Source organism: Chelonoidis abingdonii, chromosome 5 (genome assembly GCF_003597395.2).
Source record: "Chelonoidis abingdonii isolate Lonesome George chromosome 5, CheloAbing_2.0, whole genome shotgun sequence".
NCBI classification, from domain to species: Eukaryota; Metazoa; Chordata; order Testudines; family Testudinidae; genus Chelonoidis; species Chelonoidis abingdonii.
Genome location: NC_133773.1, coordinates 21434178 through 21460199, shown reverse-complemented (window position 1 = coordinate 21460199; position 26022 = coordinate 21434178). Strand labels below are relative to the sequence as shown.

General features: G+C 44.2%; 1 protein-coding gene across 1 annotated transcript in view; it reads right to left on the bottom strand.

The window, feature by feature from the left end:
* PKD2 (polycystin 2, transient receptor potential cation channel) overlaps positions 1–23303 on the bottom strand; it is a 41740-nt gene extending 18437 nt beyond the window's left edge. Inside the window, exons 1-6 of the mRNA XM_075066147.1 lie at positions 23198–23303; positions 12597–12707; positions 5854–5987; positions 3579–3829; positions 2592–2816; positions 1083–1311 (exon numbers count right to left, since the gene is read on the bottom strand). Of these exons, the coding sequence (XP_074922248.1) occupies positions 1083–1311; positions 2592–2816; positions 3579–3829; positions 5854–5987; positions 12597–12687 (930 nt within the window). The 5' untranslated portion in view covers positions 12688–12707; positions 23198–23303. The remainder of the gene's footprint in view (positions 1–1082; positions 1312–2591; positions 2817–3578; positions 3830–5853; positions 5988–12596; positions 12708–23197) is intronic.
* Between the last annotated feature and the right edge of the window lie 2719 nt (positions 23304–26022).

Sequence of the window (26022 nt, the reverse complement as noted above, 5' to 3'; positions counted from 1 at the left end):
TTTAAACGAAACGATGTTAAGCGAATCCAATTTCCCCATAAGAATTAATGTAAAGGGGGGGGTTCCGGAGAAATTTTTTCCACCAGACAAAAGACTACACACACACGTTTGTTACACACACACACACACACACAAAAAACTTATTGTGTGTGTATGTGTATGAAATCTCACCCTCTGACTTCACCACCTCAACCAAGCTTCACAATCATCATTGCTGTGTACAGTATTAAATTGTTCCCTATACACACACACAGACATACTGTACACAGCAATGATAATTGTGAAGCTTGGCTGAGGTGGTGAAGTCAGAGGGTGGGATATTTCCCAGAGAATGCCTTACTGCTAAATGATGAACTAGAACTCTGCTAAGCCCTCGAGGGTTAACCCATTGTTGTTAATGTAGCCTCACACTCTACAAGGCAGCACGAATGGAGGGAGGGGAGACAGCATGGCAGCGAGAGACAGAGACACACATTGTGTGTGAGAGAGAGACATACGTTACCCCTTTAAGTATGTTCACCACACTCTAAGTACATGGCCTTTTTAAGTAGCTCAGGAAGTTGAGACAGCAGCTGCTGCCAGCATACTCCCTCCATCCTGAGCCCTGTCCTGTCCTTCCTTCCCCCTCATGGAAATAGGGTAAGCAGGGAGCAGGAGAAGTGGGAAGGGGGACACCCTAACATTAGCACCCCTCTTCCCCACCACCACCACCACTGTAGGGCAAGCATGAGGCTCCCAGGAGCAGCTCCAAAGCAGAGGGAAGGAGCAACACATGGCAGTGGGGGGAGGACAGCTGAACTGCCAGCAATTGGCAGCTGCCGCACAGGGAACTTAGGGGAGCAGGGAGCTGATGGGGGGCTGCCAGTCCACCCTGGTTCCAAGCTCCCACCAGCTAGCTCCAACAGGCTGTTCTTTCTGCAAGATGAGCACAAAGCAGGCAGCATTGCACAACTTTAAACAAGCATGTTCCCTAACTGATCGGCAACGTAACATTAAAACAATGTTAAGTGGGATGATTTTAAGTGAGGAGTTAAACTGCACTAGAATATCGTAAAGATTCATATCCATAAGCCATTACCCACCACAATGATGAGGATATCAAGACAATTCCAGAGACTCCTGAAGTAATGCAGTTTATGGATGCGAATTTCCAAGATCTCTTCTACAACATAATAAAGGGTGAAGAGACAAAAGGCCACTTCACAGGCTGCCAGGAAGAAATCAAAAGTAGAAATGTAGTGGATAAGCTTCACTGGCTGAAACTGCCAAGATGTAATGAGGCCTCCAGTTGCTGGAAACTCCACTAATAACCTGCATTTTAAAAGAGAACACAAAAATATTATGTTTGAGACACATACCCTGAAAATTACTTCCGCATAAGCCTGGACTTTTAAAATTTGTCAGCAGGAAGTTTCAAAAAAAATCTAACAGTAGTAGAAAAACATTTTCATGGGTTTTAATTTTTAAATGTTTAGAGCTAAAATTATTAAGGATGGAAGTTGTTTAATTTAGAAATTCCTGTATGGTAACATTTTAAAGTATGTGCACAATTTTGCACTCTGGTGACACATACAAGACATCGTATAAGGCAAGACTGTATGTATACAAATCCCTAATTTGCATATAGACATGTTCTGTTGCACTCACACTTTGGTCCCTACTGTCTGTAACCTGAGTACCAGGAGATGAAGTTGGTCTGTCTAGTTTCCCTTTCCAGGCTAAATGTAATCAAAACACCTCAACCAGCAATTTTCAAAAATGTTGGCCTTTTCATCATTGTAGGTGCTGTTAATAATACATGTAAGGATTTTTGTTTGTGCAACTATTTTAAGACTCAGCACTGTCCCTTTGGAACAGAGTCACTGATTTCAGATTGTTTTGGTAACTGCATTTATAAATATAATTTAAAGCAAATATTGGGTTTTTTTAAAGTCATGGAAAAATCCTGATTTTTACAAAGCATAGTTGTGTAGGACATCTTTCCGAATATAAATTTCCCATTCCACGTAGCTACAAGGTTCCTTAACTCATTTAGGATGAATCATCCTCAACATCAAAAAGATACTCTCATAATCTGACCCAGGCTATACTGCCTTCAGCTAACCTTTTTCAAATGTACAATGTTTTTCTATATTTGGTAGCGATAGTGGACAGAAATACCCAGCACAATGAGAAATTCATACTCTCTTTTCGAACAGGAGTTACTTAGGGAAAAAAAAACCTTTAAAAAAACCCTGACATTTCAAAATTGTCAGTTAGGAGGAAGTAGTACACAAGAGAAAGGTGGCTAGGCTCTGTGGACGTGCTGGACAGGATACTCAGGTGTCTTTTCTAGTGACTCCCCAAGGGGAGTAGATGCCAACCAACTAAAAGGGCTATCCAAATGTGAGCATTTGGGATAAAAATCATCAGCAATACAAATAACTCTTCCTTTTGCTGAAATGTTCCAAGAGGCTCTCACTTCACCTACGTAATAAGATTCAGTGCATATTGATCAATTCCCATGATACAAAATAAAGCAGATCCCATATCTACTGTTTGTGCAATGTCATTTGAGAGAACATACATGCTATCCAAAGTTTTATAAATACCTGACAATACAGAATAGATTGATGTTCGCATTGTACACAGAGAAATCAATAAAGGCTGCTCTGGTCCCTCTATCCAGCCACAAGTGTTTCTTAAGGTTAGCAATCTGTGCAGCTGTCTCCTCTCTGCTTCGTGACAGATCCTGATAATAACCAGACCCACTGTATGAGGCAATCAACCCCCAGTGGCTGCTCCCATTTAAATCTTGTTCACTGGTGTAAGTCCAACTAGTTTAAGACAGCAAGAAAGGAATACATTAATTACTCTTTTCATATGTAACAGCACATATACACAAGCTTGATCACGTAAATTATAGCAATTGGGATTTTTTTTTAAGAGAGATTAATAAGAAAGTTGTGGTATCTGTAACCTGGAAAGAAGCACTAGAGGGTCTCTTGATATTAACAGACAAAATTAATAATAAAGATAGATAATGACAAGTCACACTCAATTAACTATGTCTTGACAACAGAATACTCTTAACTGGCACAGGGAGTTGTATTCTCTTAGTGAAACGAAAAGCAGCATTTTCATATAATAATTTACAAACACCACTGAGAGGGAGACAAGTAGTATTTCCACTTTGTGCATGGGGAAGACAATTTAACCAAAGACTCACAGTGAATAAGCAGTAAAACCCAGAATTAGAAGTCGAGACTTCTGGCTTCAACTGTCATCCTTAGATCACATTGCATTTATAGGCAATGGAAATACCCATTTGTAGCAGACTTGGATGTACCTAAACCAGTAAGGCCAAGAACAGAGTCTTCTACAGAACCAATAGACTGATTTCATACAGGTGGAAGAAACTAATTTAGAGTTGACAACTGTTTTAGATTTAACTGTAAATGAAGAGTTTATATGCAGAACACACAATAATTAAGATGTTGCTTTTGGCAGGTACCAGATATCACTGGAGAATCAGCTAAAAACTCCCACAGAATTGCAGAACGCACACTTGGCTATGTGGATGCGAGAGAAATACATACGCTGTTCCATTCTGGAGCCCAAAAGGAGCAGTATCTTCATTAGCAACAGAATAAACGTCATAGCATTCTTTAATTTCATCCTTTAAATCCTCAGGTATTGAGCATGACCCATTTCTCACTTTCAGCTGCCGAACACGAGGCACCCCCAAAAGCAGATTCTCATAATAAATGAAACTTTTGTTTTCTGCCATGGTTTTATTGTTGTACCACATCTCCCAGTACAGACCATCCAGCAAAGGGCCTTCTGTGAACTGAGGAGGAAGAAAGAATGTTAGGGATGCTAAGTTTATTCAGAGCCAACACTCAGTATTTTTATACACCTCCACTCTTGCCAAGGATGTGTTTTATATTATGATTGTTAGTTTTTGTCTATTGACAGAAAAAATTGTTGCTACATAAAGTTACTCAGCAAAGAGTCCTCTGGCTAACTAAGTGTTGATGGGTTCCGAGGGAATTTCCCCAACCCACCATGATCAGAAGTATGATAACTATGCTATGTCCACTGGGAAAAGGATTCAAGAGAGGAAGAATGAAGGATTCTATTTCTAAAAACTCAGAGCAATCCTCTCTGGCCATGTCTGCACTAGTGAAAACATTCCCACTAAAACTACCATGAATTCAGCTACATGCAGCTCTCCTCCTCGCTCATATTTATGCTCTTTGCAGTTGAGAGTCATTAAAGCACTGTTCTGCATGTTTGATACAAAAATCTATGTGGCTGCTTGAGTTACAAAAATAAGAAATATGAAACTTAAAATATATCAAAATGACTTATGAAAAATTACTAGTAGGCTAAAATAGGTAAAATTTCCAAAAAGTGTCCAAATGACTTAGGAGCTTATCTTTTTTCAAAATTGACTTTGGCACTTAGGAGTCTAAGAGCCTTTAAAAGTCAATGGGACTTAGGAGCTTAAGTGCAAAAGTCATTTAAAAATTTTTTACTCCGTCTACAGACTAGTGTATTTTCTGGAGATGGGAGGAATAAAAAATAAATTTTGATATATTGAAATACTCTAATTATTTTTAGTACATTAACTGCTTCCTGAATACACAAAGCAACCCTATGTACTCATTCTTGCACTGTGTCGTGTTTGAGCAGACTGCTACATCCACACCCTGTCAATGCAAGACTACTGCACCAGCACATTGCAGGACCAGGACTGATAATGGCTCAGAAGGAGTGAAAGGTCAATGATCAGCAAAGGCCCAAATCAGCAAAGAATTATGCATGTAGTTAGCCTGAAATGCAAGTAGTACAGTAAAACCTCAGCGTTACGAACATCATGGGAATGGAGGTTGTTCGTAACTCTGAACAAAACGTTATGGTTGTTCTTTCAAAAGTTTACAACTGAACATTGACTTAATACATCTTTAAAACATTATTATGCAGAAGAAAAATGCTTTCAGCATCTTAATTGAAATGAAACAAGCACATAAACAATTTCCTTATCCTGTCAAATCTTTTTTAAACTTTCTCTTTTTTAGTAGTTTACATTTAACACAGTACTGTACTGTATTTGTTTTTTTTTGCGTCTCTGCTGCTGCCTGATTGTATACTTCTGGTTCCAAATGAGGGGTATGGTTGACCGGTCAGTTTGTAACTCTGAGGTTCTACTGTACCAATGAAATCAACAGAACTCCGAATAATAACACTTGATGTAACACACCTCAGCAACTCTACAGGTGTGTCACCTATTAGGTCAGTAATGTCCAGGCCTGATAAGTAACTGTATTAGTATATCAGAACCAAATATATTCTCTCTCGTGACCTGAACTAAGATTTAAATCCAGGTTCTAGAAGTGAATCTAGCAAGTGTTAATCCATTGTGACATCTAGATTCCTAAATTCAATACTTGTAATGGATTGCATTTAGTAACTGTGGCCTTGTCTGCACTACAAAGATTTGCTGGTGTATTATAGTATAGATGCAGCTTATAGTGACAAAAGAATGTTTTTGTTCATATAGCTTATTCCAGTTTGCTGAACAAAATAAGCTTCAGTAGCAAAGCACTTAATTGCAGTCTGCGTATACTGTGTCTACACTAGAGCTTTTGCCAGAATAAAAATGTAGTTACAAACAACAACAACAAAAAATTATTACAACCCCAGTACAACATTGCTGTACAGTACTGACAAAAAAGTGGAGACCAGACCTAAGAGCATTTGTTGATTACGATGACGAATTTAAGAGATATTTACAGATTAAAGTTGTGAGTCCAGAGGGGGAAAAATAACGAATTTATAGTGACAATAAGATAATTTTTTTCCCTTCACCTTCCAGAAGTCCTCCATGGTGGATAAGGTTTTGAAATTGGTTTTCTCCATTTTCGATAAAGGTGTTTCCAGGAAGAGCTGTGACATTACCCTAGTGTAATAGTACATACTGGAACTCACCATCCCATAAGTCACTGCAGGAGACATTTTTTGGTAGGGAGGAGAAAAAGAAATAAGCATTTTAAACTTGGTTCCCTCAAAAACATCCAGTTGTAATTTACACAGAAATGTTAACATTTCTAAATAGGATAAAACATAAGGCAAGTTTTTCCCTATCTTTGATCCTGGGGTCACTGAATGCAGGACCAATCCCTAGTCAAAAGTTAGAACAGTCCACTGCAGGGATGGAAGTGGCATAGGAGTCTCTAAATCAGGCCTACACCACTAGAATAATCTCCTTTGAACCAGATTAATCCTTCCAATGCTGGATATGCTAGCTCAGTCAGATTCTGCTACTAGCATAGCACAAAACAGCTGAAAGACTGCCAAACTTCTTAAGCAACTGCAGGAGTTGTGTTCCGTCACCTTCGAACATTTGGTGTTTCCCTATAGTAAGGCTGTGCTGTGGCTCCTGCCCATTGTATTTTTCCCCTAGCAGAGTGTAGCAGGGTGGACCCTGCTCCTGCCCTAAAGGGTTAAAAACAGCCCTGGGAGGGGGCTGTGGCTGGAGAAAGCAGCTTTTAGACTGGACTGATTGGGGGAAGTGGCTGCAGCTGGGGCCGTGCCCCAAACTGAGCAACAGGGCCTTATAAGAAAGGCAGAGAAGCCAGGGGCAGACAGAAAGTCTCCCTCTGCCTGTAGAGGGAGAAGGGCCTGGCTGCAGGGCGCTAAAGACAGGGTACCTGAGTGGAGCAGGGCTGGGGAAAGGCAGAGGAGCTGGGGAGCTCCAGCCTGGAAAGCCCCAGGCTGTGGCCTAGCAGAAGGCAACAAGTACTGGAGATTGCAGAGGGCAGCCCAGGGGTAGGCCAAGGCAGCAGGTCCAAACCCAGCCTTGCCAGTGATGAGTAGGATGATACTGCAGTCTGCCCCAGGATGCGGGGCGAGACAATGACTGGCAGTAGCCTGCTACTGAGGCAAGGTGGGGATAGAGGGTGGGGGTTCCCCTGGGAAGGGAGAGACCCAGATCGGAGAGGTACTGTCAGGAGGAAGCTCCCCAGTTAAAGAGGCACCGAGGTCCAGGGAGGGATACAGGGCCAGAGGACAGGTGGATCACTGGCCTGCAGAGGGCGCTCCGGAGGCTGGAATGAGCTAATTCCCTCAGAGACCAGCAGGAGGTGCCGCAGGAGCGAGTCCACTCGTCTACACAGAGTGATACCCTAGTCAGTTTTACCCTCTATGCCTACAAGCCATACTGGAGATGCTAAGTGCAGTAAAAGTAGCAGATTACAGTGTTCCCTAACATTGCAGACTATTCACAGGGGAGGCAATGGTCACTGGCTGCACACAGACTACTGCGTCCCCTATGCACCATTAGGAACGGACATTGAAAATGACCAAATTCCTGATTCAACAATGTATTTAAGCATTTTAGTAATCCCATCCCTATTCAGCAAAGCACTTGAGCACATAGTTACTCATGCAGTGATATGCTTTGCTGCATAGGGATAGGATTACTCATATACAAAGTTAAGCCCACTTAAATGCACCGCTGCATCAGGGCCTAAGAGTGCATCTGCTGCTTCTCCTCACTCCCTTAAAACAGGGCCATGTGCACAAGCAGCAGCATAGGTGCCATTCTGGAGGGATGAGGCAGGTGCAAGGGTGAGGCAAGGAAGGCCAAAAAAACCCCAGAAAAGCTCAAATGAGGAGAAGATAGAGGAAAGGGACAGGATATCTAATAGCAGGGCATATCAGGAAAGGTAGGATTTGGCTCCTCGCTTATACTATAGTAGCATCTTTCCAGTTGGAGTGAACAGGGCACAGCCACCAGAAAAGACTGACACAACAGAGAATTAGGCCCCCAACGTAAAGACTGCATCAACACTACAACTATAAACACAAGCACATTGGGAGATCCAGTTCTAGCATAGTTAAAATTTCTTTCTTTCTGTTTTTTTTTTTTTTTTAAATCTCTAACTGTTGCATTTCCATTGGTGCTAGTATTGAAAGTCCACTGTGGTTTTTACCACTGTATCATCTAGACTAGTTCTGAGTAGGGTTAGATGACACAGTGATACAAATGCTGGTCCCACGTTTACATTACTTCACCTTACATACTAATGGTATGGTACTAGCGGTATTAAAAATTTAAGGAAAATACCAGAGTAGATAAAGAAGTCATACTTGGTCTCAAAGCTACAACTTTATATTTTAGTTTAAAATTCATTGGCATTTTATTTGAGGCACTGAAAATATTAAATTGTGGATTTATTGCCAGTGCTAAAAATAAAGAGCATAAAAAAAATGCCAGCTTTCCAAAATTATATTAACCGGCAGCAAGTAATTGTTTTGCTAGGCAAGTAAAAGATTTGTTTTATCATCACCATCATGAGGAAAGTCCGTGAATAGCTTTTATGTTTAAGCTGGCAAATTTTCATGATTGTTTTGCAAGGCTGAAGTCTGGAGCAGAACAAGGACCCCCCACACCTCCACCCACCATTTCCCTGCATTATGTTTGAACCACTAGATCATATGAAAACCCAAGTATCTATTTTAGCCAATTTACATGCTATATTTGAATGAACTACTTTGTGTGCAACAGTATTAGAAATGAAACTCTAAAAAGATTATTTTTGGAGAGGTTTTATTTAAAAAAAATTATATTCAGACCTCTAATAATTCCAGGCACTATGTAATACCATACTTATATTATTTCCCACAACCTTGGTCAGCTGCCTAAATATGTACCAGGAAGGTGTGAAAATCCTTAAAGTTATTTTGCCTCAATAACTAAGAAGAATCTATACTTGAGTTTATTCTACGAACTAGATCACGGTGTATTAATAAAAAACCTAAAATACTTTTGTTAAAAGTTAAAAAAAAATCTATAACACTTTCAGTGTTTAGATAAAGGAATGTTTTTACTTCTGATGCTTCCATTGTAAAAGCACAATATGCTAACAGCACAAATTCTAATGTAGAAGACCCCCCAGTATGTATTCTGAATATGGTTCTAGGATTCTAAAATATCCTACATTGCACCAGGGCCGGTGCAACCATTTAGGCGAACTAAGCGGTTGCCTAGGGCGCCAAGATTTGGGGGCGCCAAAAAGTGGCGCCCCCCAAAAAATTTTTAAATGGTTGCAGCCACTGCTGCTGGAGGGGCTGAGCTGCCGGCGGCAGCAGCTGCCTGCAGCCGGCAGCCCAAGGTGTCCCCCGGGTCAGGGCACCACCGCCACAGCCAGGCAGCCCAGGGCGCCTCCCCCCCGGGGGGTCATGGAGCCCCCGGGGTCAGCGCGCCCCTGTGGTCAGTGCACCGCCGCCGCAGCCTGGCAGCCCAGGGCGCCCTCCCGGGGTCAGGGAGCTGCCGCCGCAGCCCATGGGCGCCCCCCCGGGGTCAGGGAACCCCTGGGGTCAGTGCGCCGCCGCCACAGCCGGGAGCCCAGGGCGCCCCCCCGGCATCAGAAGCCCCTGGGGTCAGTGCGCCGCCAACCAGCAGCCCGCAGCCCAGGGCGCCCCCGCCCCCGGGGTCAGCGAGCCGCCGCCGCAGCCGGGCAGCCCAAGGGGTCCCCTGGCCCAGGGAAACCCTGGGCTGCTGGCTGCCGTGGAGGTGCTCTAAACCTGGGTCAGGGTGCCGCCGTCACAGCCTTCAGCCCAGGGTTTCCCTGGGTCAGGGTGCCGCCGGAGGGGGCGGCAGGCAGCTCCCGTGGAGCTGCCGTAGTGGTGTCTGCGAATGGTCGGCTGCTCGGGCGACTCTGGTGGACCGCCCGCAGGCACCACTGCGGCAGCTCCACCGGAGCCGGGACCAGCGTGGGGGGCGGCAAAATTGCCGTCTGCCTAGGGCACTCAAAATCCTAGCGCCGGTCCTGCGTTGCACACACATTAATCTTCCCCCAAGGGACAACCACTAAAAGGAAATAAGATGATCTGTGTGTGTGTGAGATACATCATCACACATGGCTATAACAATGCACATAAAGAGGGAATTTCTCATAGCACTTTGGATGCTGTATGTTTAATCAGGTGGTGGGGAAAGGGTGATTACTATTTGCAGAGATCATAGCGTCACTGTTGTCTAGCTGCCTGTCCCCCTCATTTGCGCCCCACCCCCCAGAGAACCCAGAAGACAATGACATGGATATCTGGGTGTCTAGCAAATAATGACCATGGACTGCTGTCCCCCCCACCCCCTGCAGGAAGCAAGCCAGTTCGGATCAGCTGGAGAACAAAGAGCTAAGGTGGATGGTCAGGTGACATTGTCTGCCTGGTAAGATGAACAAAGGACTGAAGAGTTAGTTAAGTGTGGTCTGCTGGAAGTAGGGGCACTTGCGGACTGGGGGTTGGAAGAGGGCCCTGGGCTCTAGTCAGACTCAGTTGGACTTGGCTGCAACTTTTCCACTCTCTATGCTAATTGAAGAACTGCTTATGCGGTATTCCAGAAATTTTACAAATTTTTCCGTTTTACAGCGCTGTCTGAGAGTCACGCTAGACTAAAGAGGTCGGGGTTGCATTTCTCCCTTTGGCTGTGCAAGTCTGCCCCAGGGTCCAGTTCATGTGGCTCCACTAAGGGGAGCTCTCAAAGTGAGACAGGCATGCTGAATGCTTAGAAGTGTGGTCCTAGGAGAAACTGAAGCCAAGGGACATACCCCAGTGAGTGTAACCCAAAGGGAGGTTAACACTCTAAAGGGGTCCTCCCTGGAACAGTTACAGAGCCGTATGAAAGCACCGGACCTGTGATAACTGTGACACCATGTTGGTTCCAGACAAGAGAGACAATGTGGGTGAGGTAACATCGTTTACTGCAACAACTTCTGTTAGTGAGAGAGAAGTTTTCAAGTTTACACAGAGCTGAAGAGGACCTGAAGAGCAGCTTTTTGTAAGCTCAAAAGCTTGTCTCTCTCACCAACAGAAGTTGGCCCAATAAAAGACATTACCTCACCCACCTTGTCCATCGTGTATTAGAAATTCCAGTATCTGCCTCTTTGGATTTCTTTACCTTTACTTTTATGTAAAAGGTAAACTCCCCTATAAATAAGACTGATATCTGAGCATCTACTCACTATCTTGTGCCAATGTTTAGTACCACATACACAGATGTAAATCTTGGGTAAACTATTAGCATGCATGAGGCTGCAAGCCTCTTTAGGACACTCAGTGTTATGTGCACATGGAGAGTCAAAAATGTTAAAGAAGCTACCACTGCCAGTCTTTCAACCACTACAGGAACTTTTACGCCTAATGATATCTGGTGGTGTCTCAGTTGATAAAAATCATACCTTTTCAGACAATTTCTAAACTTTAATTTTTGACTGTGGTCAATAGCTCATGCCTTTCACTATTCGCTGGCGTCAGATACACAGGATTTCTGCTATGTACCAGCTTTTAAACAGTCCCTTGGAGGAACTCTTTCAGCGTGCCAGAACCTGAAAGGGGCGCCAATTCTTTCACAAGGGTAGGCCACATGACCTCAATGCCTTTAGGACTGAGGGAAGGTTAACACTTAAAACACTGCATGGGCACAGCTGTACTGATGCAGCTGTGTCACTGTAGCACTTTAATGAAGACACTGTAGGAAGGAGGAGAGCATTCACCCATCAGCACAGTTAATCCACCTCTACAAGACTTGGTAGCTATGTCGGCGGACGAAGCTCTCCCACTGGCACTTAGGTTGGTATAACAACATCACTCGGGTGTGGATTTTTCAGACCCCTGCATAATGTAGTTATATCAAAGTAATTATGTAGCGTAGACCTGCCATGAGCCTGCAGAACTCCTATTTCACACCGTGAGACAGACCTCTGTTCAGACTTTTTGCCCTCTTCAGGGATCGATACACCTCAGCAACTATTTTCAGGGACATCAGCCAGCCTTTTCAAAACAGAGTAGGGTTTATTAGTCAACTGAAATTCATCAGTAGGAAGTCCTTTGTTAGCACAGACAAGCAATGCTTAAGACATAATCCATACTGGCCAAACCAGGGTTCCTGGGAACCATACTGCTGTCTGTTTCTATCCCTGTCTCAGTCCTAGGTGAGAGCTGCTGTTTCTCTCCCAAAGACCTGCTCCTACCCTAACCTCCTGTCACCTTTTGGTCCATTGACTTCGTCCTGCAGACGCAGGCTGAGTTCACATGTTCTGCCCAACAGAGTTTCCTGTGGATAGGTGGCAACTGGTCAGTTCTTGGGGCTCCCATTGTCTTTCTGGATCCTCCATTGATATGGGTCAGTTTCAGCCAGTCCTTTAAGGATGCATTCATGACAGCCCAGTTACATGACCTAATGCCTCACATCTCCCATTCTCTCTCAAGAGCAGCATTTTAACCCTTATATCCATGTAGCAATACAAAACTGAGGCACACACAGGAATCATAACTATTACCAAAGTTCCCACTTTTTAAAAAGGAAGGTATTATTAGTCTATTTTGAAGGTGGGAAAATTGAGGCAAACAGTTTGAAATGATTTTTTCCAAGCTCACACAAGAAGCCAATGGCAGAATTAGAAACGGAATCCAAGTATCCTAAATACCAGCCTCGTGGCCTAATGACTAGAAAACACGCCTACCACTGGGGAAAAACCCTCACTGTTCACTCTTGGGTCACAGCAATTAGTATAGAAATTTGAAAATTAATGGAAAATGGTACTTACAGACACACAAGACCACAAGGAAAATCACATATGTGATCAGTTCTCGTAAAACACTTTTCAGGTATCTCTCTCTGCTAGTGTTTTCTTCCATCAATCTTGTACCCCACAGACCTTTAAAAAGAAATATTTATATAAATCCACATAAGGCATCACACATTTAGTCACATTACAGATATAACTGAGGCAAAGGATGCACAAGTTTTGTCATGACACAAACCATGACACAATTTTTGCTGCATATTCTTCTATAAGATTTTAAACTGGAGAAATGTGGGCTTGGCAGATACATAAGTAGATACATAACGGGTTAAACGGCAGCAAATAAAGAGTAACTATTAATGTTATGATGTCAAATTGGAAGGAGGTCTCAAGTGGGGTTCCACAGAGATCTGTTCTGGACCCAGTTAATTTAACATCTTTATTAAATTACCTGGATATTGGAATACTGATCAAATGTGCAGAAAACACAAAGCTAGGGGGGTTGCAAACACTTTTGAAGGATAGAACTCAAATTCAAAGGGATCTTGATAAACTGGAGAACTGGGCTATAGACAACAAAATAAAATTAAACAAAGACAAACGTAAGGTGCTATACTTGGGAACAAAAGTCAAATTTACAAGTAGAAAATGTGATAACTGGCTTGGCAGCAGCACTGCTGAGAAGGATCTGGGAGTTGTGGAGGATCACAAACTCAATATAAGTCAACAATGCAATGCTGTTGCAAAAAAAGCAAAGGCAGTTTTGGGCTGCATTAACAGAGGTATAGCATGTAAGTCATGGGAAGTGATAGTATGACTCTGCTCGGCACTGATCAGGCCTCAGTTGGAGTACTGTGTCCAATTTTTGTCACTGCTGCATAGAAAGGATGTAGAGAAACTGGTAAGGGGGTATGTGAAGGAAAAAGTTTGGGGACCACTGCAGTAAAGGCTTCTGTAAGGCTTTCTATATTTCTTATTTTTCAGTGCAAGAAGGAACTGTTGTTAGGACATCTATTAATGTTTTAAACACTGTTGTTCCACTTTTCCAGAGCCAAAAATCTTCTCCATATCTACAGTTTCCATGGGAATCTGTGCATTTGTACTAGCTGAAGAATCGAGGTCCAATATTGGGTTTATGACACTAGCTTGCCTAAGAAGCTTTAGCATTCAATGCAAGAGTCCCTAACTGAGGGCTAGTCTACATGGCAGCGCTTTAACGTGGCTTGTGTGATCGCAGCAGAAAAGCCATCTTCACGAGAGGTGTAGCTCCCAGCGTTGGTGCACTGCCAACAGTGACGCTTTACAGCGCTGAAATCTGCTGCGCTTGGGGTATGTTTTTTCCACACCCCTGAGTGAGAAAGTTGCAGCGCTGTAAATTGCCAGTGTAGACAAGCCCTCAGCCTTGCTATACTTTCCCGAAGGGGATCAGAAAACAAAGGAAATTTTAAAAAACAGTGTCACCAGAACGTCAATTGTTGAACGTTATCAGGACAGAATGCATTAGCAATCATCATATTAACAACAGGAAAGTAATAAGGAACAGAGAGAAGCTTGGAACAGCTGTTGATGTTCAATTCAGAATTGCTACCTCCAGCCAACTGTTGTTTAACCTAAAAGCCAATATGACCTAAGTTTAAAGGAGGACAGAGAGAAAAGGATAGGGGAAAACAACAACTCAAATTTGTTCCTGCAAAGCCAAACAGTCGTCATTCTCAGTTTTCAGGTACTTTAAGTAACCAGCCTTAAAAATTCACTTTAGCTCACTAGTGGACGGAAATAAAATTATCTGAAAATCTCTGAGAAAAAAGTTTTATGTTAGAGATATCACAGTAATTTGGAATCAAATTTAACAGCAACAATGGAAAATTAAAACAAATGTAAACTAGACTATGAAGCAAAAATTTAATCCCAGCTGTTGCAAAGAGTAAAATCTGAATGATCCAGCTGTTGAAAGGGAGCTTCACCCAGCAAAGAGAAAGATGATAAAAGCTACGATCTTCCATCTGCATGCAATGCTAAGGTTCATTCCAAACGCATTAACAGAGTAAATATTTTTAGAAACCATTAAAGCACACTAATTCAAGACATTACCTAGCCACAAAGCCAAATAGGAAAAGACATTTCAGCACAGTGAGTAATAACTTTAGCATAAGCTTTCCTCTCAGTTTTCAGTCTTTAACAACCCTTCATTAATATACATTAATAAAAAGGTGGAGTTAGTTCTACCAGAATGAAACTAGGTTTTTGGTTTTGTTTTGTTTTTTACTTTGTTCTTCAAAGCCAAGGCTGAAAAATTTACAGATAAGTGCTGCTGCAGTTTACCATATAAAATGCCCAAGAATGCCAAGTACTAGTTGTCAGTACATTAGTCACCAATAAGAAATGTAGCAAGCAAAATATTTGCGAACTGAAATTCTGTCATATTAGAGAAATATTGTAAGTCAGCACGGAGCAGAAAATTACAGCTCTGAAAAATCCAGCTCAGAAGTACATGGAGTAGGCTCACCAATAAAGTAAATCCAGATTCTATCGGCCATTATATTTCTTTTAGTGCCTAAGATTTTAGGACTGATGTAGCCACTTTACCTTTATACTAGTATATTATTTTAGATCAGTGTTTCTTAACCTTTTTGTGCTGGCGAACCACTTTGGACTTACAAAAAAATACGTGACCACCCCCCACCAGAAAAAATTGCACACCCCTACCTTATGCTCATGGCTGAAACATGTACATTAATTTTACAGGGCCCTTGGTGACACAGAGCCCCACTCAATTGCCCTGCTTCCTACCCCCTAACGCTGGCCCTGCTTGCGACCCCCACAAACTTGTCCCACAACCACCCCCAGGCTTAGAAACATTATTCTAGATAATCAAGAATACTGTAGGTTCAGGGAGTCATTTTAATATAAAGATTTGACTGGAATTATCTCTGGACCATCAAAATTATCTCAATTCTAGCTATAATTTACCATTTTCAGCATCCCATTACTGACATACAAAGTTATTGATGAACTTTTGATCCATGCTGAAGTGAGATACTATTCACTTTATCAAATTTTTATCAAATCCATAAACTAACACTTCTCTTTCCCACTCTCTTTTATTTGTCTGCAAGGCATATCCATAGATTACAAGAATTCAGATGAGGTGTCACAATGTGGTGATTAAAGGGAACTACAAAACAAAAGAAACTTCATCTCATATTAAAAATCTGTGCACAGAATAAATTGAATTTATTTGAGCCACACAGGTTTTCCTTGTCATAAATAGATAGGTAAGGTAAGGGTTAAGTTTCTTTTACCTGGAAAGGGTAACCAAACACCTGACCAGAGGACCAATCAGAGAACTGGATTGTTTAAAGTCAGGGCGGGAATTTGGATACTCGGGGTCTTTTTTGTTTTGGCTGTGAGTAAACAAGGTTTCCTCCTACCCTCCTTATTTCCAAATTATACAAAAGTCTGTGAGTACAAAGGACACCCAAGCAATTCGGCTATGCAGGAACTTTGGGTTGTACAAATAGATGTGGATGGCTGTGTCTTTTGGTGGTTGTTGCCTGAATTGCCAGCTTTCTGCCTCCTGAGATTTGCCTAGCAACTGCTTTGACTTGCGTGTAGCTCTGTTTGATTGGTCAATTGCCTAAAAAAGCAACTGTATTCACCTGTGTGCGTTTGCTGGCTGGGATAGTTGACTCGCAAAGGGAGTGCTATTGTTTCACCAACGACCGTTAATGGTTTCTTATGACTTGCTAACAAAGCAAGCTGCTAAGAGCAAGCAGAAAAAAAAATGCAAGCTGCTAAAAGCAAGCAGGAAAAAATTTTTTTCTCTAGTAACTTTAAAACCAATCTTTTCTCACTGCTACTGTGTGTGATGCTAGCAGCACTCTCAAGGAATGCTATTGTTTACCCACTAGCCTTAATGGTTGTGTGAATGAGCCTTACTAAAATGCGAACTTGCTGAAACAGGCAGGGAAAAAAAATCTCTGTCTGCACTTTAAAATCAATGTCTTCCTCACTGCTAATCCCTAGCAGGAAAAAGACTATTAATGTAGCTTGGCTTATGATTTTTATATCCCACCTGCTGCTCACCTGTGGTAATATTGCCTCCCAGTCCCAGACCTGAACTTTAGCGTCCACAATCGGTCCTGTCCCAAAACCTGGACTTTTGCGTCCAAAATCTGGGGCTTACCTGAAACCCCCCAAGCTCACTACCAGCTTGGATATTCTCGCTGCCACCAGATCAGAATTGATGGGGCCTGATCCCCCCTTTCCTCTCTCTGGTGTCCCCAACCTCCTTGGGGGGACACCCAGATTCCAAATCCCTTGGATGCTAAAGCAGGGGAGAAAACCCTTCCCCCCTCCTTCCCAGGCTTGCCTCTTGGTCTAGCCTGTGAGTATTACGAAACCGTTTCTTGCTTCTCCCAAGAGATAAGCGTTCTCTACCCTCAGGACAATGAAGTGCAAATGCCAACAGCTGCTTTGCCTTTCCCGTCCTCCTTCCCGTGAGGAGACAGGTACCTGATACAGAGGTTATTCTTTTCTCTTTCCCGTAGCGCTCTTTCCCTGAAAGCAAATAGGAAAATAGCCACACCTGGCTGTTCCTTCCCTTTGCCTCCCTAGGAAAGAAACTTGCACACGTTTAAAAGAAAGTTTTATAATAAAAAGAAAGAAATATAAAAAAATAATCTTGCATTAAGAAACTCAATACAAGGCTCTTGCTTATAAGAAAATATGAAGAACAGCTGATTTAAAAGATAGCCCGATTAAACCAGTCAACCAATCCACATACATGTAAATACACCCAAAGCTCCTCATAGCCGAATTGCTGGGGGTTCTTGTACTCACAGAGTGTAGGAGACATGAGATAAGATGCAGTTTAGGAGGAAGCTTGTTAACTCACAGCCGAGCAAACAACAAAAGACACAGCCTCCACATCTATTGTACAACCCAAAGTTCCTCATAGCCGAATTGCTTTGGGTTCCTTTGTACTCACAGACTTTTGGTATAATATGGAAATAAGAAGGAGTTAGGAGGAAACCTTGTTTACTCACAGCCGAGAAAACAAAAAAGACCCCGAGTATCCAAATTCCCGCCCCTGACTTTAAACAATCCAGTTCTCTGATTGGTCCTCCGGTCAGGTGTTTGGTTACCCTTTCCAGGTAAAAGAAACTTAACCCTTACCTTACCTATCTATTTAAGACATTCCTATATTTCCTTTTATTTTTCAATAGCTTGTATATATTTGGATTTATAAACAGAAAGGTACCTCCAAAACTGTAAGCACCCTTAAGTTGTTTAAAAACACAATTAAAAAAACAAAACAAGCCCTTCTCTGTACCCTTTCCAATTCTAATATCTCTCTTTTGAGATGGGATGACACAACTGCACCAAATATTCAAGATGTAGGTGTGTCATGTCTCTGAAAACATCTGCTCCATGTGCAGCGACAGTCAAAAAAGCTAACAATGTTGGGAACGATAAGGAAAGGGATCGACAATAAGACAGAAAATGTGATAATGGCATTATATAAATCCATGACACACCTACATCTTGAATATTTGGTGCAGTTGTGGTCGTCCCATCTCAAAAGAGAGATATTAGAATTGGAAAGGGTACAGAGAAGGGCAACAAAAGTGATTAGGGGTATGGAACAGCTTCAATACAAGGAGTGATAAAGAAGTGATTAAGCTGGGACTTTTCAGCTTAGAAAAGAGACAACTAAGGGGCAATATGATAAAATCATGAATGGTGTGGAGACAGTGAATAGGGAAGTGTTATTTACACCTTCACATAACACAAGAGCAAGGGGTCGCCTGTTGAAATTAACAGGCAGCAGGTTTAAAACAAACATAAGAAAGTACTTCTTTACAAAGGCACAATTAACCTATGGTACTTGTTGCTAGGGGATGTTGTGAAGGTCAAAAGACCAGGTTCAAAAATGAAATGGATAACTTTATGGAGGATATGTCTGTCAGTGGCTATTAGCCAATATGGTCAGAAACACAACCCCATACTCCAGTTGTCCCTAAACCTCCAACTGCCAGAAGCTGGGGATGGAGGATTTGATAATTGCCCTGTTCTGTTTCTTCCCGCTGACGCATCTAGCCCTAGCCAGTCATAGACAGGATATTGGGCTAGACCAGCGGTTCTCAAACTGTAGGTCAGAACTCCAAAGTGTGTTGCAACCCTGTTTAAATGGGGTCACCAGGGATTGCTGTAGACTTGCTGAGGGCCAAAGCCCAAGGGCTTCAGCCCTGGGCGGCAGGGCTCAGGCTACAGGCTCCCCGCTTGGGACTAAAGCCTTTGGGTTTCAGCTTTGCCCCTCTACTCACCCTGCCGCCCAGGGCTCAGGTTTTGGCTGCCCCAGGATGGCAGTGCTCAAGCTTCTGTCCCCAATCTGGGGTCATGTAGTAATTTTTTTTTGTCAGAAGAGGGTCGGGGTGCAATGAAGTTTGAGAACCCCTGGGGTAGACAGATCATTGGTTTGAGCCAGCATGGTCATTCTGTTCTTAACTCATTATGACTACTACTTGTCACTAGGGCCCTAATAAATTCACAGTCCATTTTGGTCAATTTCATGATCACAGGATTTTTAAAATAGTAAATTTCATGATTTCAACTTTTTAAATCTGAAGTTTCACAGCGTTGTAATTGTAGGGGTCCTGACCCAAAAAGGAGTTGTTGGGGGGGGGGGGGGCAAGGTTATTGTGTGTCGGGGGAGGTTGCGATACTGCTACCCTTCCTTCTGTGCTGCTGCTGGCAGAAGTACTGCCTACAGAGCTGAGCAGCTGGAGAGCAGCAGCTGCTGTCTGGGGGCCCAGCTCTGAAGGCAGAGTCATGGCCAGCAAGGACCGCAGAAGTAAGGATGGCATGGTATGGTATTGCCACCTTCACTTTTGCACAGCAGCCTGCAGAGCAGGGCTCTCAGTCAGCAGCTGCCACTCTCCGGCCGCTCAGCTCTGAAGACAGCAGCACAGAAGTAAGGGTGGCATGGTATGGTATTGCCACCCTTACTTCTTCACTGCTGCTGGCAGGGCGCTGCCTTCAGAGCTGGGTGCCCAGCCAACAGCCACCACTCTCCAGCCACCCAACTCCGAAGTCAGCACAGAAGTAAGGTGGCAATACCATGACCCTCCTGCAACTCCCTTTTGGGTCAGGACCCCCAGTTTGAGAAACACTGGTCTCCCCCATGAAATCTGTATATTATAGGGTAAAAGCACACAAAAGACCAGATTTCAGGGTAGCAAGGGCTGGGGGGGAAGCACCAATTTTACAGTTCATGACATTTTTTTTACGGCCATGAATTTGGTAGGCCCCTACTTATTACCTTCTGTGCTCCGGTTACCAGTTTATTTACTCTAACAGTGCATCAGATACTGCAGAGAATCTTCTTAATCTAATACTCTGGTTTGCGTGTACCAACACTTAAAACAGACTAAATGCTTTTGAAGCATAACTGACTTCATATTTGAACATACAAAACCTTTTAACACAAGGTAAGTACTACATTTTCCATTCTTCAGTGACATCCCTGTTCTCCATGAAACTTCAAAAATAAGTGTGTGGTTTTCCAATTCTAGACTGAATAGTTCCTTAAGTTATGCTGCAGTGAATTTCACTGGGCCTTGATATAAAGATGTTCAGTTCATATGTAGTAAACATCCTTCAATCTGTACCTTAACATTTCAGACTTGGTCAAACAAAACCATTTTACTTCCAAAAGGGACATGTACATTTAAGTAAAACACTATCCGTATATGCGGAATGCCCCAAGCAGCCAGAGGACATATTAAGCACACTAGTAATTTAAAATTTTACCTTTTATTTTCTTATCGTGTAAACCCATAAAATGTAGGCCCACCAGTTTCCACAAAGCATGCACTTTACTAGCGACATCACACCCAATAGCATAAAAAGAACTAAATCAGGCACCAGTAGACTGCATGCTGGAGCATCACACCAAGAGGATCACGTGATTCAAGGTGGGCCTGCACCACAGAAAAAAGCAAATTTTAAATGACTGAGGCGCACCACCTTCCAACCGCTTATTTTGCCTGAGAAAATTGTGTTAGACTGATCTCCCTGACACCCTGGCTGACAGAACCATATCTCGCTGTTTCTTCTCGTGACAACTTCTTACTCTCATAAAATGCTAATTTCACTTCAGGCCCAGCTCCCTGTGGTACAAGTCAGTGGAAGGACTTGTCCAAAAAAATATTCCCATTTGTTCTAAAACCAATTCAACTGTAGTACAGTAGGATTATTGCATATTTTAAAAAACAGATTTCCTGAGGGCATACACTGACAAAGTTCGAACTGGCCAGCAGGCAAAGTCTTCCTTCCCCAGCGTGGAGTGGTCAATCATTAAAAAATTGTATTAAGATAATCGGATAGTTCAGAGGACTAGCAGAGGACTAAAATGTCTTTTTCAGCTAGTTAGGGACAAAAGCTGGGTTTTTGTATAGTCAATCACTTTCATCAACAGATTCTACAAACTAATATTGAAAACTGTTCTAATGCTAGCATTGGTCATACTAGTGCAGTCTTGACTGTTTTCAATACTGTTTCACATACCACAATTGACCCAACAGTATTAAATTAGATAACACATTGTGATCATCGAAGTCATGGTTAGTATTGTGCCATCTAATTCAAGTGCTTACAGTCATGTTCACGCAATTGTTTTAAATGTTGACAAATATGGCGGAATGGGAGTATGGGACACTTATTACAGTTGTCTAGGCTGTACCTGTTTCTCTTTTTAAAAAAGGACTTCACTCTCTACATCTGTCAAGCCAGCTCCTTTTCCAAGCACTAGCTACGCACACACAGATAACAGATTACACGCAAGGAACAATGTTAAAGGCTATAAACCCATCAGACAACAATAATTATTTTTATATACAGTAATCAAGCACTACTGTTCACTTTTCAATCTCACACCACAAAACAGGAACTTATTTCATTGTGTAATCTTTCACAAAAACTGATGCAGAGCGTGCATGTTACATACCTGAAACAGTGCACTTTAACTTTCACATTCAAATAAATAAAAAAAATACAAGTTTCAGAGTAGCAGCCGTGTTAGTCTATATCCGCAAAAAGAACAGGAGTATTTGTGGCACCTTAGAGACTAACAATTTTATTTGTGCATAAGCTTTCTTGGCCTACAGCCCACTTCTTCGGATGCATAGAATGGAACATATATAAAAAATACAGTGCATTTATTTTGACATGAGATTGCTCAATTCACAGAATATTTTTACATCAACCAATTTTTTGGGATGTCATTGATAAAAGGACAAGGAACTGTCCAATTTGCAAACCACAGGCCTGAAACTGAATACAGTTTGATAGATCTGTTCACTGCCAGTTTGCACCAGTTCAGATTATCCATCTAGCTGCAAACTTTATGGAAAAAGTGGTTCACTCCATTCACCATTACAAAGATTTTCTTTGAAATGAAGAAAAATCCTGTCAAATACCGAAGCCTTTTAATTTTTACGAATATTGACATTATGCAACTGTAAAAAACAAAAAAGAAAAACAGTGTGGGGCATTTGCCCAGGCCTTGGACCCCACAAAACTGGACCCCAGTGAGCATCTCTGCAATGTCAATTTTTCTTAGCAATAGGACTACGGTGGGCCACTGAGACTACTGTAACAAATAGGTGGTGTATATAAGCCAACTGTGTATCAACAGTGCCTTTTACTCTGGCAACCAATGACAAAACTTGGCAGCTAGACAACACTTCAAAGGACTGTACAAAAAGATAATTAATCCCAACATCATCTCTGTCTGGTAAGTGCCCATCAATCTGATTATATAGAGGGGGAGCCTGAGGCAAAGACACAAAAGGACTTGGCCTAAGGTCACTCAGAGATTTGGCGTCAAGATAGAGGGCTCTGTGCCTCCAGAAAAGGTCACATACACAGTTGCAAATTCTGGATGCAGCCTGACCTACCTTTCCTCAGTGTGATCTCTACCCTACAAAGCATCCCCTGCAACTAGGGTGACCAGATGTCCCGATTTTTGGGTCTTTTTCTTATATAGGCTACAATTACCCCTCACCCCTTGTCCCGATTTTTCACATTTGCTGTCTGGTCACCCCACCTGCAACTGACAACCTGGGAGGAGCAGCACAAGCAAGAAAGGCAAAGAGCTGGAGCAGTTTAAAATAAGGGGCTGAGGTTGTAAACAGAAGTATGAGTGGGGGGGGGGGGAGAGGAGGTCAACATGAGCGTGAAAGGGTCTAAAAGAGGAAAGAGCCTGAGTTCTACAGAGCTTGGGGGAACGGAATACAGATTCCAAATGGCAAGGACAAGGGGCAAGAACTCGAAGCAGGGGAGTGACTAGGTGGGAGGGCTTAGGGACTGAATGTAAGGAAGCTGGGGGGGTCTCAGCCCACGGGGCAGGAAGGGCGCAGAACATGGGGTGAGGGCCTACCGACGGGGCAGGAGGAGGGGGCAGAACACGGAAGGGGCAGGCCACAGGGCAGGAGGAGGGGGGCAGAACTTGGGGGGGGGTCTCAGCCCACGGGGCAGGAGGAGGGGGCAGAACCTGGGGGGCCCAGCCCACGGGACAGAGACCCGGGGGGGGTGACGTAGAGCGGACTGGCTCCTACTCCGCAAGCGGCGCGCATCTCTTGGCGGCGGTCGATGGGCGGAGGGGCCCCGTCGGGGAGGATGGGGCAGCGGGTCCCCCCGGCGGCGGCTGGGACAACGGAGCCGCCCCCCGCTGCGCTCCCCACGCCTCCGCCGCCGCCGGCCGCTGTCAGGCTCCCGGCCGGGGCCCGGGCGTTGTTGGGCGCCGGGGAGGAGCGGCCCGCGGCTGCCCCACTCCACGTCTCTCCATCTGCAAGACCGGACCCGCCGCGCCGCCTCCTCCGGCTCGAAGCCCGGGTTGTCGCGGCTCCAGGCAGCGTGAGCAGGAGGAGGGCGGCGGCGAGTAGGGCCCGCCTGCAGGCTCCTGGATACGTCCCAGTCCAGCTCCAGCCCCGGCCCCAGCGGCCCCGTCCCGTACGCCCGGGCGAGGAGAGCGGGCCTCTGGCGCCCCGGCCCCGCCCTCGGCGCTGCAGCAGACCAGACTCGCGCAGGCCGCGGGGCGGGACCGCGCGGGGAAGCTGCCGCCGCCGGGACCCCCAGAGCTCCGCCCCGTCCGGCCCCCCGAGCCTCCTGCCCGCCCACCTACCTCCCTTCCTTCCTTCCCGGGCCGGGGGGAAACGTCCCTCCCGCCTCAGATCCGAGCACCCACTGCTGGACACCCACCGCCTCCTCCCTTTCCCCGGCCTTGCCCCATTCCTGCCCCCCACGCCCCGTTCCCTCCCCATGCACCCCCTTACACACCGACATCCTCCCTCCCCACCCACGTGCCCCCATCTACCTTTTTACCCCTCGCATCCTCCTACCCCCCTTTGCACCCGCATCCCTCCAGCCCCTGTGTGCACACCCCCGTACAATGCACACGCACACAGACCCACTCATCGACCCAAACAAGCACATACCATAAACCGACAGGCATCAAAAATCATCCCTGGGCAGCGCAGGGTCCCAGTCATTTCAGTGACCCTGTACTGAAGATCTGTCAGTCGCTAACAATCAATCAAGATGATGATTTGCTGTTTGTCAGTATTTCTGTGACAGCTCCACCCAAAGCCATTCTTAGCGTTTGGGGTGAGCCTACAATACAAGTCTTTTAGCCACAGTTCAGAGTTGCAGGAGGACTCCTGGTGATTATGATCACAAACACAGGGCCAGCCTGAGGATTTGGGGAAAGGTTAGTGTGCTTATTCATTGGCTTAACCCCCAAATTCAACTGACTTTCACTTGCTTCCTCCACCCCACCAAAGCTTTAGTCTGTGTGTGTACCTATGTACATGTGTCCCCTCTTCTCCCACAACGGTCTTTGCACTTTTTTCCGTGCTGCCCATTAGGCATGGATAGGGCCCTACCAAATTCACAACCATGAAAAATTCATCAAGGACTGTAAAATCTGGTCTCCACCCATGAAATCTGGTCTTTCGTGTGCTTTTACAGAGTTCATAGAGGAGACCAGCATTTCTCAAATTGGGGGTCCTGACTCAAAAGGGAATTGCAGGGAGTCACAAGGTTATTTTAGGGGCATCACGGTACTGTCACCCTTACTTCTGTGCTAACTTCAGAATTGGGTAGCCAGAGAGTGGCAGCTGCGGCCCAGGCAACCACCTCTGAAGGCAGCACCATACCATGCCACCGTTATTTCCACACTGCTGCTGGCGGTGGCTCTGCCTTCAGAGCTGGGCTAGCATCAAAAGATGTAACTATCCTAGGCCAAACTATTAAATGACTCCCCAGCCCAGCCCTTAGGATTCCGGAGGCCATCCAGGCCAGGATTATGAAGGTAGCAGAGTGTCATTGTAAACCCTGTGCACTGTATCAGTATTGCCTTGGCATCCTGCAGCAAATGCCAAAATCACCTTATTTAGTTCTAGTGGGCAACACTAATTGTCTCACAGGTTGCGGATAGGGAAGGGGAGTTCAAAAATCAAAACACTGACTAAAAACACAACCTAAGATTTTCTTAGAAAAAAACTCATGATATTTTTGGGTCGACCTGTGGGGTTGGCAATACTGCTGTACTCCTGCCTACAGCTGGCTGCTATTAGCTACCTGCCAGGAACAAGAGCTCAACTTGCCTCTTTGCCACTTGTTGCCCAGCTGTCTCTCTCCTGTTCTGGCTCTCAGGAAGCCTGTGGCTCTGTCCCAAGCATAATAATCCCCTTTGATCTGAGAATATTGTTTCCTTTTTCCTGCATACTGGCGATTCAGCAGGGCAACACAGTGCTCTACAGTCTCCATTGCTTTTCCCTCAGCTCAGCAGAGAGCAAGGGGGAAAAATTCTAGTAATAAGCCAGCATGTTCATTAATTACAGGTCTTTATAGTAAAAACAAAAAATGTTGTGAGCATAGTTCCTATGCTTTTGCCTTTTATTATAATTTTTTCACTTCTCCTCCATTCTTCATTTGTTGTTTTTATTTTAGACTTTTTTTCTCTAGACCAGTGGTCTCCAACCTTTTTATGCACAGGATCACTTTTTGAATTTAAGTGCAACCCAGGATCTATCCCATCCCTTCCCCTAGGCCCCACCCTGCTCATTGCACCCCCCTCCCATCACTCACTGTCCCACATCCTCACTCACTTTCACCAGGATGGAGAAAGGGGTTGGGGTGTGGGAGGGGGTGCGGACTCTGGGCTGGGGCTGAGGGGTTCAGAGTGTGGGAGAGGACTCCAGGCTGAGCCTGGGGCAGAGGTGCAGGAGGGGCTGAGGGGATCAAGCTGTGAGAGGGAGTTTGGGTCAGGGCCAGCCAGAGGATTCAGGGGGACTGGGGCAAAGCAATTTCAGGGGCCCCTTCCATAAAAAAAAAGTTGCAATAGTATAGAATACTATATTCTCATGGGGGCCCCTGCAGG